At 41.9% G+C, this 13,774-nt stretch overlaps 1 protein-coding gene across 2 annotated transcripts; it reads left to right on the top strand.

Moving 5' to 3' along the window:
- The first annotated feature begins 3,777 nt into the window (after positions 1–3,777).
- LOC113055594 (atlastin-2-like) lies at positions 3,778–12,923 on the top strand. Of its 2 annotated transcripts, XM_026222005.1 has the most exons (14): positions 3,778–4,089; positions 4,923–5,158; positions 5,710–5,844; positions 6,461–6,565; positions 6,637–6,687; positions 7,405–7,461; positions 8,388–8,480; positions 8,562–8,700; positions 8,900–9,027; positions 9,103–9,159; positions 10,686–10,757; positions 10,829–11,260; positions 12,234–12,248; positions 12,341–12,923. In XM_026222005.1, the coding sequence occupies exons 1-14, from the start codon at positions 4,017–4,019 to the stop codon at positions 12,434–12,436; spliced, it is 1,689 nt and encodes a 562-aa protein (XP_026077790.1). In that variant the 5' UTR covers positions 3,778–4,016; the 3' UTR covers positions 12,437–12,923. The 2 variants fall into 2 exon arrangements, with proteins under 2 accessions (XP_026077790.1, XP_026077791.1); XM_026222006.1 differs by lacking the exon at positions 12,234–12,248 and having other exon boundaries at positions 3,781–4,089.
- Positions 12,924–13,774: the final 851 nt, after the last annotated feature.

Below are 13,774 nucleotides of genomic sequence, written 5' to 3'. Positions count from 1 at the left end.
ACTCAAATGATTCGCGCTCCGAAACTCCCGAACTGACTCAAATGATTCATGCTCGAACTCCAAACTGACTAAAATGATTCGCGAACCCACTTTGAACTCCCGAACTGACTCAAATGAATCCCGAACCCGCTAGGAATTCCAGAAAAGACTCAAATGATTCGCGATCCCCAAACTGACTCAAATGATTCGCGATCCCGCTCCGAACACAGGAGAACTCTTGACCACAGCTGCTGTGCTTCAGAAGCTCTTGCAGCAGCTCAACACTGGTTTTCTCTGAGGTTGTCGGATCACATCAGATTGTGGTTAATCTTGCAGATCATGACTTATATCTACTCTTCCTCTCCCTGCAGTTTGGTAATATAAAGATTCCTCCTTTGAACTCCCACCTCTTCTGTGGGTTTTATTGTTCTGGGTCTGAATTTGGGCTTTTGGGGTCTCAAAAAAGAAGCATTTTCAATCTCCAAGGCGAACGTTATGACAACACCAGTGTTGTGCTAGTTACTAAGAAATATGCATTACTGTTAAAAGGAACTTTTTAGTTACTTTTTTAAATAACTTTCTTTAATGTTCCCATTAATGCGCTTTTATGCCTTATGGTCAAACACAAAGTAAAACAGAAAGTCATTTTTAAACACTATTTTACTGTTTAAATTACTATTTACTGTGGTGACTCCACAGTAGAGACAGGCTGCATGTTTTCAACAATGTTTCACCTGTATGAGAAAAACATACAGAGAATCACTTAAGACACTTTGCTGTAGACCCATTCCACATAATAATATTCATTAAAACTGTATGTTAACACGTAGGAGCTTGCTGCATGAATCCGTGAGTAGAAATTCATGGGCTAGGATAGGACATTCGAACCAGAAAGACACAGCTTACATTTGACTAAAAAGTTTTTGTCTTTATGCTCAACTAAAGTGAAACAATGAGCATATTTCCACTTTGAGAAACTCGTGTTGCTCTCGCCATGACTGCAGCACACACTTGAATAATTACTTATACATTATTTGCTATATATATATATATTTAATTTATTTGAATTATTTTATATTTATTTGTTATTCTTTCATAGATTTTTTGATTTAAATAGGTTTTCAAACGTGTGAAATTAGGAGGAACAAACCTTCAAAGTTTTAAAATAAATGAATAAATGGCTTGAAAAAACAAAGACAATTCACTTTTAATTAGATTAGATTAGATTCGATTCAACTTTATTGTCATTATGCAGAGTACAAGTACAGAGCTAATGAAGTGCAGTTAGCATCTAACCAGAAGTGCAAGAAAACAGTGTTTTATATACATAAAAGTGCAGATTAAGAGAAGCTATGATATACAGAATGTACAGTGGAGTTGCTATATACAATATAGATCAGAGTATATACAGAATATAAATATGAATGCAATGTAGGGATTGTATGTACATTATGAACAGAGCAATGAAGGATTATATATACATTATGAATAGCAGGAACGTGAGAACAGTGCTAATAAATACAGTTGAATCAGTGTACAAAAGTATTGTTGAACAATGTATTACAAGCAAAATGACTAGTGCAATGATATTTTTATAGAAATAGTTTACTGTGCTTGTACTTTAGACAGTTTATAGTGTAATGGATTTAACCATGTGCAGTCTGTGCAAAATATGAGTAGTGCAATACATGTATGTAAAGTACTGTGACCAGTGCAGTAAAAGAGCAGGAGCAGGTTAGATTGGTGGTGTGGCGTTCAGGAGTGTCACAGCCTCAGGAAAGAAGCTCTTCCTGAGTCTACTAGTTCGAGAGCGTAGGCTCCTGTAACGCCTGCCGGATGGAAGGAGGGTGAAAAGTCCATGGTTAGGGTGAGAGGCATCCTTGATGATGTTTCTTGCCCTGCCCAGACAGCGCTTGTGGTAAATGTTCTCTATGGAAGTTAACTGGGTGCCGGTGATCCGTTGAGCAGTTTTCACCACCCGCTGGAGTGCTTTGCGGTCAGATGCAGAGATATTGCTGTACCACACTGAGATGCAGTTTGTGAGTATGCTCTCAATGGTACAGCAGTAGAATTCAGAAAGGATCCTGGGACTGAGGTGAACTTTTTTAAGGCTCCGTAAGAAGTAAAGGCGCTGCTGTGCCTTTTTGACCAGGGTGGAGGTGTTTAGGGACCAGGTGAGATCATCTGAGATGTGGATGCCAAGGAACTTGAAACTTGACACACGCTCCACTACAGCTCCGTTGATGTAGATGGGTGTGTGTGCATGATTCCTAGTCCGCCTGAAGTCCACAATGATCTCCTTAGTCTTCTGGGTGTTTAGTTCCAGGTTGTTGGTGACACACCACACAGCCAGGTGCTGCACCTCATCCCTGTAGGCTGACTCATCCTCATCCTTGATCAGACCTGAATCCAGTTGCAGATGGGTGTGCTGATTCCAAGATGGCCGAGCTTGGAGATCAGCTTGGAGGGGATTACCGTATTAAATGCAGAACTGAAGTCTATGAACAGCATTCTCACATGTGTGTTCTGACTGTCCAGGTGGGTGAGGGCAAAGTGAAGTGCCGTTGAGATGGCGTCCTCTGTTGACCTATTGTTGCGATAGGCAAACAGGAATGCGTTTAGTGTAGCAGGGAGACAGGATTTTAAGTGAGATGCGACCAGTTTCTCAAAGCACTTGGCAATGATGGGGGTGAGTGTAACAGGACGGAAGTCGTTAGGGACCGAGGCAGTGGAGTGCTTCGGTACAGGCACGATGGTGGAGGTTTTGAAGCAAGTGGGGACAGTTGTTTGGGCCAGGGACAGATTGAAGATGTCTGTGAAGACCTCAGCCAGCTGCTCCACACAGGCTTTAAACACACGACCAGGTACTCCGTCAGGGCCAGCTGCTTTCCGTCCATTCACTTTACGCAGAGTAGAGTAAACATCTGATGTGGAGAGTGTGAGAGGCAGTTCACTGTGTTGATGCTCAGTTTTGAGTGAGATCTCCTTATTATTTTGATCAAAACAAGCATAAAAGTGATTGAGCTCGTCTGGGAGGGAGGCAGAGCTGGAGGGGGGCACAGAGTTAGGTGGTTTGTAATCTGTGATAGATTGTATGCCTTGCCACATACGCCGGGGTCTGAAGAATTGAAGTGTTCTTCAATCCTCTGTTTATGTGTGAGTTTGGCCGGGCAGATACCCTTCCTCAGGTTGGCTCTGGCTGAGCTGTAAGCCTCCCCGTCTCCAGACCTGAAGCCTGCATCTCTTGCTTTGAGCAGGAGGCGAACCTTTCTGTTCATCCAGGGCTTCTGTTGGGGAAAATTTAAATTTTTTTGTGTGTGGTCAGTCTGCTCACACATCTGTTGATGTGCTCCAGGACAGAGTCGGTGTAAGTGTCAATGTTGATCTGAGAGTGGTGGCCTGGGCAGCAAACTCACTCCAGTCTGTGTGCTGGAACTGATGTTGAGTGTGGTAATTAATAATTACTTTCTTTCATTTTTTTTTTTTAAATTTGTTTCATATTTGTTTAATTCTACATTCATTGATTGTTATATTTAACTATTCCCATGTGTATTTAATGCCATATTTATTTATGTATACATTTATTTATAGTCTTATAGAAAATAAGAATATATAGATAGATAGATAGATAGATATATAGATAGATAGATAGATAGATAGATAGATAGATAGATAGATAGATAGATAGATAGATAGATAGATAGATAGATTTCTAATCCTGTTGCGCCCCCTACAGGACCAGCCTGTGTGTGTGTGTGTGTGTGTGTGTGTGTGTGTGTGTGTGTAAGTGTGTAAGCTGATTTACGTGTTCCAGAACATACAAACAGTGCGGATTCTAAACTCTTAATAAGAGCATTAACAGCTGAAACACTTCATTAGGACTCTCGGATTATTATTATGATCATTTGTGATGAACTGATGTGCGCGCAAGTGGACACATGAATGCGCCCCTCCGCGCGCGGCCGTGATAAAGGAACGCGCAGCGGCGCTCGTGACGTCAGTCAGGCGCGTGCGATTATTTTGAACGGGGGGTCAAGATGGCGGAGGAGAGCGGCGTAAAGCACCGGAATCGAACCGGACTGAGCTGCACAGAGAGCCCACATAACGACGGTAAGCGCGGCGGGACGAGGCTCGGTCGTGTGCGCGTTTAACGGCTGCGGCGCGAGCGGCGAGTCCTGGGCGGGAGGAGGGAGGCGCGAGGAGGCCAGCGATCGCGCCCCGGAGAAATCAATAATAATAGAATTAATTCATCGAATCAAAAGCGTCAGTCAGTGTGATCAGAGCCGAGTGTGATGTGAGGGATCCGTGAATGAAATCAGGCTGAAAAATCACATGGAGATGATTTAATCAGCGATCCGTCTGATTTCATTCATTAGAGTTCATCATTAAATCTGTGTGTAGTGTTTGATCTCACTGACAGCAGAAATCAGTCTGAAATCAGCAGGTGAAGGTGTGATTGTGATGTTTCTCTCGATCATGTGTTGAGTTCTGTGTAGCTTATGTAAATCACAATCCTATTTGGCTGATTTAATATCCGTTAATCTGGTGTGTGTGTGCGTGTGCGTGCGTGTGCGTGCGTGCGTGTGTGTGTGTGTGTGTGTGTGTGTGTGTGTGTGTGTTATTATTTATTTTTTTCGGCTCCACAGAAATTTCGGCATAACCGAAAATATTCTGCCAAAACATCAGTTTATATGCACTCTATTAAATGTTTATTTTATGTTCTATAGGTCTATATACTCGTAATGCATTATAATCCTTGAAGGCTTGTTTGTCGTGTGTTTCTGAGTCATGTGATTCTGTCATGTGATTATAATTACTACTCTACACTTGTGTGTTATATATGGCACAATTAGTGCTTTGAAACTCCATGATATCTACAGGATTAGATGAAAGTCTGGAGCTGTTGTGATTCTGAAGAGAGGTGCTGTGTGTGTGTGTGGCAGGGGTTTGTGGGGCGGAGCTGACCTCTGACCCGCGGCTGGGCGTGTCTGGAGCGCTGCAGATCGTCCTCTCTGACGAGGAGCAGCACCGGTTCTCTCTGGACGACGAGGCGCTGGAGAGGATGCTGCTGCAGGAGCGAGTGAAGGATCTCCACGCCGTGGTGCTGTCTGTAGCTGGAGCCTTCCGCAAGGGCAAGTCCTTCCTGCTGGACTTCCTGCTCAGATACATGTACAGCCAGGTCAGAGCTCCTTCATCTGCAGAAACCTGCAGACGCTGCCTTCTTCTGATCAAAAATACAGTATAAATAGTGAAGTATTATTCTAATGTAATCATCTGTTTTCAGTGTGAATGTGTGTTAAAGTGTAATGTATTTCTGTGATGCTCCGCTGTGTTTTCAGCATCATTCCTTTAAGAGTAGACATTATTAAAAAAAAAAAAAATATATATATATATCATTGTATTTTTTTTTTAATGGAATAAAAAAAACTGGTAATGTTGAATCTGTTATTAATGTTGCCTTTTTTTAAATCTTTGGATAATTTTACAATATATGCTTTCCATTGGATGCACATGAATAAAAGCACTGTAATGTGTGTGTTTACCGAGTGACCCCTGCCTGTGATCTGCTCACAGACTCACTCACACTGATCTGATCTGACCGCTCTGATGGCCTTCAATCTTCACTGTGACACACTGATGTTCTGTGTTGATCTGAGACTGACCTCACACTGAACATGCAGGACACATCGGTTCAGTCTGTGTGTGTGTGTGTGTGTGTGTGTGTGTCAGGGGTCAGACGCATGGCTGGGGGGGGACGACGAGCCGCTGACCGGCTTCACCTGGAGGGGCGGCTGTGAGCGAGAGACCACCGGCATCCAGGCCTGGAGCCACGTGTTTGTGGTGGAGAAACCAGACGGCAGCAAGGTAAAGACCAGCGCCACACACAATCACACACTCTCTCACACACACACACACACACACCCCCAAGTGCAGTCAAAAATATTTTTTAATTTGACTTATGATTTAATTAGCTTATTTAAAATGTATTGCTTATTGATATGTATTACTCATTATTATTATTATTATTATTATTATTATTATTATTTGTAATTTATTAATATTTATTGATTATTGTTAGTTTTATTATTTAGTGTTTTATTCATTATTAATTTTATTTAATTTTATTATTTGTAACATTTTAAATGTATAATGCATTACTATTTGTTTATTGATTATTTACAATTTTATGCATTGTTTATTATTATTGAACTTTCATTTAGCTACTAATTGTTTTATTTATCTTTACATTTTAGTATGTATTGCTATTGTTTATTTATTTAAAATGTGATTATCAATATTTATTATTAATTGTTAATAGGAATATTTATTTATATTTATTTCTTGTGTTTTTCCTCATTATCCAGTGTCAGGTGGTCACGTTATTTTAGTGTCGATGTAATTTTCAGTCATTTTGTGATCGGATCGGTTGTGTGTGTGTGTGTTCTGGCTCAGTAACCCGTGACCGTGTGTGTGTCGGCAGGTGGCCGTGCTGCTCCTGGACACACAGGGAGTGTTTGACAGTCAGTCCACTATCAGAGACTGTGCCACACTGTTTGCTCTGAGCACCATGATCAGCTCTGTACAGGTACGACACGCATCACGTGTGCTTCGCTGAGAGAACACGCGGTGTCCTGACGCTCCTGTTCTCATGTGCAGGTGTATAACTTGTCCCAAAACGTTCAAGAAGACGATCTGCAGCATCTTCAGGTGAGACCGAGAACACACAGCTGAATGTCACAATATCAAGTAGAGGTGCACGGATTTATTCTTCACAGATCACCAATGAAATGATCATCAGTATGAAATTATTTTAGCGTTTCCGTAAGGCTATTTGGAATTGGGATCATCTGTTGTAAATAACGATGTGAGTGCTGTTCAAACAGGATTGGCAGAGCTGAAATACTTTTATAGTTTTTAATATCTTGAAACCCTTTTTGATTAATTTATTATTTGTATATTTTGAATAATTACAATTTTATTAATTTTGTTGTTTGTCTTTAGTTGCTTTTTTTCTTCATACATTTTATATATATATATATATATATATCTAAATCTGCCTAGCAATTAGATGGAATTTTGAAATTTGTTATTTTAGTTATATAGGATAATGTCAAATTAAACGTTCAGCTTTAAAACCTTTACACACTTAAATGGCGTTTGCATCTATCTGCAGGAACATGCTGTGGTTTTCTGTGTCACATCTGTTAGCATATTTCTACAAAGATGAAATGATGAACAGCGGTCACAGGTGTACTTCACATTATCAGCACTAGATCTTCAGCATGTCAGACCTGTTCTGTGTCTCTCACTGTGTCATGAATCCTTTGAGATGTTGTCATGTCACTGCGTAAAAAAAAAACAGAATGAAGTGACTCAAGTGTGCAAATACTCTCTGTATTATAATGTGTGCTTCTGCTGCTTCAGCTCTTCACAGAGTACGGTCGACTGGCCATGGAGGAGATCTACCTCAAACCCTTCCAGGTATGGAGTGTTTAACAATGTGAGAGCATGTGTGTGATTGTGTGAGAGTAAGTGTGTGCACGTTAGAGTGAGTGTGTGTGTCTGTGAGTGAGAGTAAGAGTGTGCATGTGTGAGAGTGTGTGCATCAGTGAGTGTGTGCACAAGAGTGAGCGAGTGAGAGTAAGTGTGTGCACGTAAGAGTGAAGGTGCACTAGCGTGAGTGAGTAAGTGTGTGCACGCGTGAGCGAGAGGGTAAGTGTGCACGTAAGAGTGAGTGCACTAGCGTGAGCGAAGGGAGTAAGTGTGTGCACGTAATAGTGAGCTTGCACAAGAGTAAGCGAGTGAGAGTGTGTGCACATAAGAGTGAGTGTGCACTAGCATGAGCGAGAGAGTGTGCACGTAATAGTGTGCACAAGAGTGAGCGAGTGAAAGTGAGTGAGTGTGCACGTAAGAGTGAGTGTGTGCACAAATGTGAGCGAGAGAGTAAGTGTGTGCACGTGAGAGTGAGTGTGTACATAAGAGTGAATGTGCACTAGCGTGAGCAAGAGAGTAAGTGTGGGCAGGTAATAGTAAGTTAGCACAACAGTGAGCGAGTAAAAGTGCACATAAGAGTGAGTGCACGTACGAGTGAGTGTGTGCACAAATGTGAGCGAGAGTAAGTGTGTGCACGTAAGAGTGAGTGTGCACTAGCGTGAGCGAGAGAGTGTGTGCACGTAATGGTGTGCACAAGAGTGAGCGAGTGAAAGTGGGTGAGTGTGCATGTAACAGTGAGTGTGTGCACAAATGTGAGCAAGAGAGTAAGTGTGTGCACGTGAGAGTGAGTGTGCATGAGTGATCGATTGAGTGAGAGTAAGTGTGTGCGTGTTTCAGAGAGAGTGTGTGTGTGTACAAATGTGAGTCAGTGAGAGTGTGCACACATTTGAGTGTGTGTCTGTGTTGGTCTGCAGTCGCTGATGTTTCTCATTCGAGACTGGAGTTACCCGTACGAACACTCTTTCGGTCTGGAAGGAGGAAATGAGTTCCTGGAGAAGAGGCTGCAGGTGGGTCATGTGACATGCAGAAATCTGGTTTCTCCTGCTCTTATCACAGATCATATGAGCTGAACTATGCTGTGATCTCAGGTCAAACAGAATCAACATGAAGAGCTGCAGAACGTCAGGAAGCACATCAACTCCTGCTTCTCCAAGATCAGCTGCTTCTTGCTGCCTCACCCCGGCCTCAAGGTGGCCATCAACCCACACTTCGACGGCCGCTTACAGGGTGAGAGTCCCCGCCGATGACCAGAGAACACAAGCTCCAGCAAAACACACTCGAAATAAACCAGAAACAAGTGTTGGGTTTCAGCAAATATGATGCAGGCCAGTGCTATTGATCACTGAAATATAATGTTGTATTAAAATACAATGAACATGAAAGACGTGTCTGGTGTGTGTGTGTGTGTGTGTGTGTGTGTGCGCAGACATCGATGGTGAGTTCAAGAGGGAGCTGGTGAATCTGGTGCCGCTGCTTCTGGCTCCTGAGAATCTGGTGGAGAAGGAGATCAGCGGCTCTAAGGTCACGTGTGGAGATCTGCTGCAGTATTTCAGAGTAAGACACACTTCTCCATCTGGTCTCTGTGGTTCAGATGCATGCTGGGATTGACCGTGTGCTTCTCCGTCGCAGGCCTACATGAAGATCTATCAGGGTGAAGAACTGCCGCATCCCAAGTCCATGTTACAGGTACAGACATGATCTTCACATCTCGTAGAAAAGATGAGTTCGGCACAATCGAAGATCTCTCACGTGCATGGGTTATGTGCAGTGTAACCTGAAGAAGTTATGATCTATTGTGCAACAGAATGTGCTTCTTAATCTAGTACCTTATTTTGAAAGAATATCTCACAAGATCACAAACGTTTAAGTCCATGTCCATGTCCATGTTTAAACCGTAAACTTCTATTGTTCAGCTCTTTGTTTGCCAAACAATTCTAAGAAATTGTTACATTTTCATTTTTCGAAGTTTCATGCATTTTTGTACTAAATCATGAAAGGATCCAGAAAAAAATAAACACACAACATTAGTAGTTGTAACAGTTTGAATTCAATTTATTCAACATCCTTTTTGATTTATTACAGTTTAGTTAACCCTTGTGTATCGTTCAAATTCACTACCCTTTCGTTATGTTCGGGATGAAAACATCCACTAAATTAAACTGCTGTAAAAATCTGTCAGATAATGTTTTTTTTTTTTTTTTCAAATTTAATTTTAATTGCCAAGTTCATAATGATGTCACTGATTTGGGGGGAAAAACACAAAAAATGGTTTATTTTCAATATAAAAAGTGATTGTGAACTGAATATTTTTTTAACTTATCACAGTTTTGGACATGTAAAATATTATTAACAACACTGGCTTTGATGCATTGTTGGTTTTTGTGCAGCATCAAATTAAATTTTTCCCATTTATGGCTTGTGGCTGTTATTGCACCATTGACTACCATTATAATTACATTTTTTGATCGCAAAGCTGTGACACCATATAATCATGCATTCTTGATAGTGGTTTTCCCTGTTGGGAAGAGATAAAATTTGTCATTTTTACAGTTGATCACCAGGTGGCACTATTAACCCTTTAGATAGGCCTGTGCAAAAACAGGCATTTTGGCATTTATATGGAGTATAAAGCATGTTGGTGTGTGTGTGAGAGAGCCTTTGTGCACTTACTTTGCGCACTTGAGAGACCTTTGCGCACTTACCTTGATGCATCTGAGAAAATCTAAATAAGCACCTCAGCTCTCAGAACTACATGGAGTAAACAACAACAACAAAAAAGTGTATGTATGCACCTGCTGCTGTTTTTCAGCAAGGGTAACACATAAAGCGTGAAGAGTAGCGGCCCTAGTACTGAGCCTTGAGGTACTCCTTACTGCACTTGTGATCGATATGATACATCTTCATTCACTGCTACGAACTGATTGGGATCTTATTAGTACGATTTAAACCATGCTAATGCACTTCCATTAATGCCAACAAAGTGTTCAAGTCTATGCAAAAGAATGTTGTGGTCAATTGTGTCAAACGCAGCACTAAGATCCAATAAAACTAATAGAGAGATACACCGACGATCAGATGATAAGAGCAGATCATTTGTAACTCTAAGGAGAGCAGTCTCAGTACTATGATACGGTCTAAATCCTGACTGGAAATCATTTTCTCTAAGAAGGAATATAATTGTGTGTGTGTGTGTGTGTGTGTGTGCGCTGCAGGCGACGGCTGAAGCTAATAACCTGGCCGCTGTAGCAGGAGCTAAAGAACTGTACACCAGGAGCATGGAGCAGGTACATCTCTCAGCTGATCACCTGGTCACATGATCTCTGTCCCGTGACACAGGCGTGTTCTCCGTCTGCAGGTGTGCGGTGGAGACAGACCCTACATGTCTCCGGTGGATCTGGAGCGCAGTCACGAGGAGCTGAAGCAGAGCTGCGTGCGTCAGTTCTGCGGTGTGAAGAAGATGGGAGGTGAGGAGTTCTGCCGCCGCTATCAGGAGCAGCTGGAGCAGGAGATCGACGAGGCCTACGCCAGCTTCCTCAAACACAACCACGGGAAGAACATTTTCTTTGCTGTGCGCACGCCGGCCACGCTGTTTGCCGTGATGGTGGTGATGTACGTGTCGTCGATGCTGACGGGCTTCCTGGGCGTGAGCTCTGTGGCGGTGCTGTGTAACCTGCTCATGGGTCTGGCGCTGATCTCGCTCTGCGTCTGGACCTACGTCAGATACTCGGGAGAGTTCAGAGAGCTGGGCTGCTTCATCGACCGGCTGGCACTGACTCTTTGGGAGCAGGTGTGTGTCTCTCATCATCACCACCAGCTTCTGTCTCTGTCTATCTGTCTGTGTCTCTGTCTCTCTCTCTGTCCGTCTCTGTCTGTCTGTCTCTTTCTCTCTCTCTCTCTCTCTCTCTGTCTGTCTGTCTGTCTGTCTGTCTCTCTCTCTCTCTCTCTCTCTGTCTGTCTGTCTCTCTCTCCGTCTCTCTCTGTCTGTCTTTGGTCCTTGACGCTTATTCTGCAGCTTCTCGTCTTCTCTTCTGTCTCCCGTCCAGCTATATTAAAAACTTTTATTATGACCTTTCTGAATGTCATGATGGACTCACTAAAGGTTTTAAATCTTCACTTGGTTGTTATATATATCGTATTACTATTTTCCTGAAGGCATACTTTTTTCTAAGACAGCTGTCAAAGAAACTTAATGTAATTATTGGTTATTTTATATTATACATTAAGTATGTATTGTATTATCATTATTTAATTTTTTTAAATTAACCCCCCACACACACACACACCCAGTGAACTTTATAAGGCTCGTGTCAAAAAATATAATTTGTTTTTATATTTTTACACTGTTTTTTTTATGCATTATTTTTATGGATATTTAAATGTTATGTATTTAATTTAAACCCTTTATCCCAGGTAAAAACTTCCTAAGACAGTTGTCATCTATTTCTATTATATTTTAGGTTTTATTTATTTATTTTATTTATATTTTAACTCTTTGTTGAATTAGAACTTAGTATAAGTTATATTTCTACCTTGAATTAGAAATATTATACCCCCCCCCCCCACCTTTATTTCTTTTGAGCCGAACGGTGTACATTTGTAATTGGCCATCATGTAGTTTCCCCAGAATGAGATGATGATGATGATGATGATTTAGACTCCGCTCTAGGTTTGAAGACTCAGATCAGTGTTTCTGAAGGTAAGCTCTGAACTCTTCTTCTGTCTGTAACCTCTCGTTCTCTTCTCACTCCATGCTCACACAGAGGACGCCGAGGAAGGTGAGCGTGACCTCTGACCTCTTCACCTCCATCACGCGTGTGTGTTTGTGTGTGTGTGTGTGTGTGTTACTAACACACGTCTCTGGTTTCAGGTCTTTTCCAAACTGTTCGAGGTCGCGCGGAGCAAAATGTCACAGACGCAGAGACAGAGACGGTCCTCAAACAACAACATCAAGAAGAGGAACTAGCCGAGACGCTCAGGGTCAGGACGCTGCGTGAACGCTGAGGATTCTGGGGGATCTTTCACCAGGTGTCCTCTATCTCATGTCATTTCCTCTGTCCGTCTCATCTGTGTTCATGGAGAAGCGTTCGGACTCTGACGTCTCTGTCCTCCGCCGGACGCTCCGAGCGTGCTTCATGTGACTCTGAGCGGGTCACGATCCACTACAGGACCTAGTTGAGAACACTAAACTGTACCAATGATTCCAGCGTCTCTCTGCTGTACAGACGAACTTCCTGTGCTTCATCATTCCATCCGTCCGGACTGTGTTTCCTGTACAGACCAGGGTTTTTAAGCTGCTCGCTGTCACAATCACACACACACACACACACACACACACACACACGTTTTGTTTTCTACCGTCTTCTGCCTTGGGCTTCATCATTCCGGAATGTTTCATTCATTTTTCTATTTCTTTAATTTATTTTTCAATTTGATTAAAGTGAATCACTGTACGTTGACGTGTGGATTGTTTGTGTTCATGGGAATCATTTGATGACTGTAAGATTCATTCCTCATGAACTGATTCAGAGAGCTGAAGCTCAGTCCGTGTGTGCTTTACTTCTAAATCTCTTTCAGAAGTGGATCATGTTCCTGTTTTGAATGTTTTGGAGGCGCGGCGGGAGATATAACGGTTAACCGGTCGCGTGATCACGTGATGTTGATGTGCTGTGGTCACACAAACATATCGTGTGCACACACTTAAGCATTGCTGTTTAAAAACAAGTGATTTTAAGACATCTGAAACGCACACAAACAAGATTGTGCTGTTGATTGTAAGTATCCCAAGTAGTAAACAGTGATTTTGGTCTTCAGTGAAAGCAAACAGCTGAGAAAGAAAACACACGTGTAATATTATACTGGACGCTGGCAGCTCTTAAAGTGACAGCAGTCTAATATTCCTTCTGTCTGTCCTTCATGTTCATTAAACGACAAACGAGAAAATCTCTCACTGCTCTTAACTAATCCCTTTTCTAACTTTAATAAGAAGTGTGTGTTTGTGTGTAAAGTGAAGAAGCTGAAGTCAGTCGTTCTGTATTATCAGGAATCTCTGGGTTCGTATGGAATATAAGATCTCTTATGTTTGACACGAGACGTTTATTTTTCAAGTATTGAAGCACAATCTGTAAAACCCTTTCTCTTCACAGAGAGAAAAACTGAGGTCCGACAAACCCGAGATTAAACCTGTGGCATGCCGATACAACAGTAATGAAACATTTATTACACAGATTCTGCTCCGTTTGAGCCAGTAATAATTATAATAATGTATAATAATATTATAAGCCTAAATGAGCCACTAAAATCA

The sequence above is a fragment of the Carassius auratus genome, chromosome 36, assembly GCF_003368295.1.
Source record: "Carassius auratus strain Wakin chromosome 36, ASM336829v1, whole genome shotgun sequence".
NCBI classification, from domain to species: Eukaryota; Metazoa; Chordata; class Actinopteri; order Cypriniformes; family Cyprinidae; genus Carassius; species Carassius auratus.
The sequence above is the reverse complement of the archived record's forward strand: the minus strand, read 5'-3'. Positions and strand labels throughout refer to the sequence as shown.

What these genes read in the sequence shown, in the direction of transcription:
- LOC113055594 (XM_026222005.1), top strand. Translation starts at nt 4,017, where the DNA reads ATGGCGGAGGAGAGCGGCGTAAAGCACCGGAATCGAACCGGACTGAGC. An exon ending in TCCTGGAGAAGAGGCTGCAG is followed by an intron (nt 8,481 to 8,561) that starts GTGGGTCATGTG and finishes CTGTGATCTCAG; the next exon opens with GTCAAACAGAATCAACATGA. An exon ending in ATCTGCTGCAGTATTTCAGA is followed by an intron (nt 9,028 to 9,102) that starts GTAAGACACACT and finishes TCTCCGTCGCAG; the next exon opens with GCCTACATGAAGATCTATCA.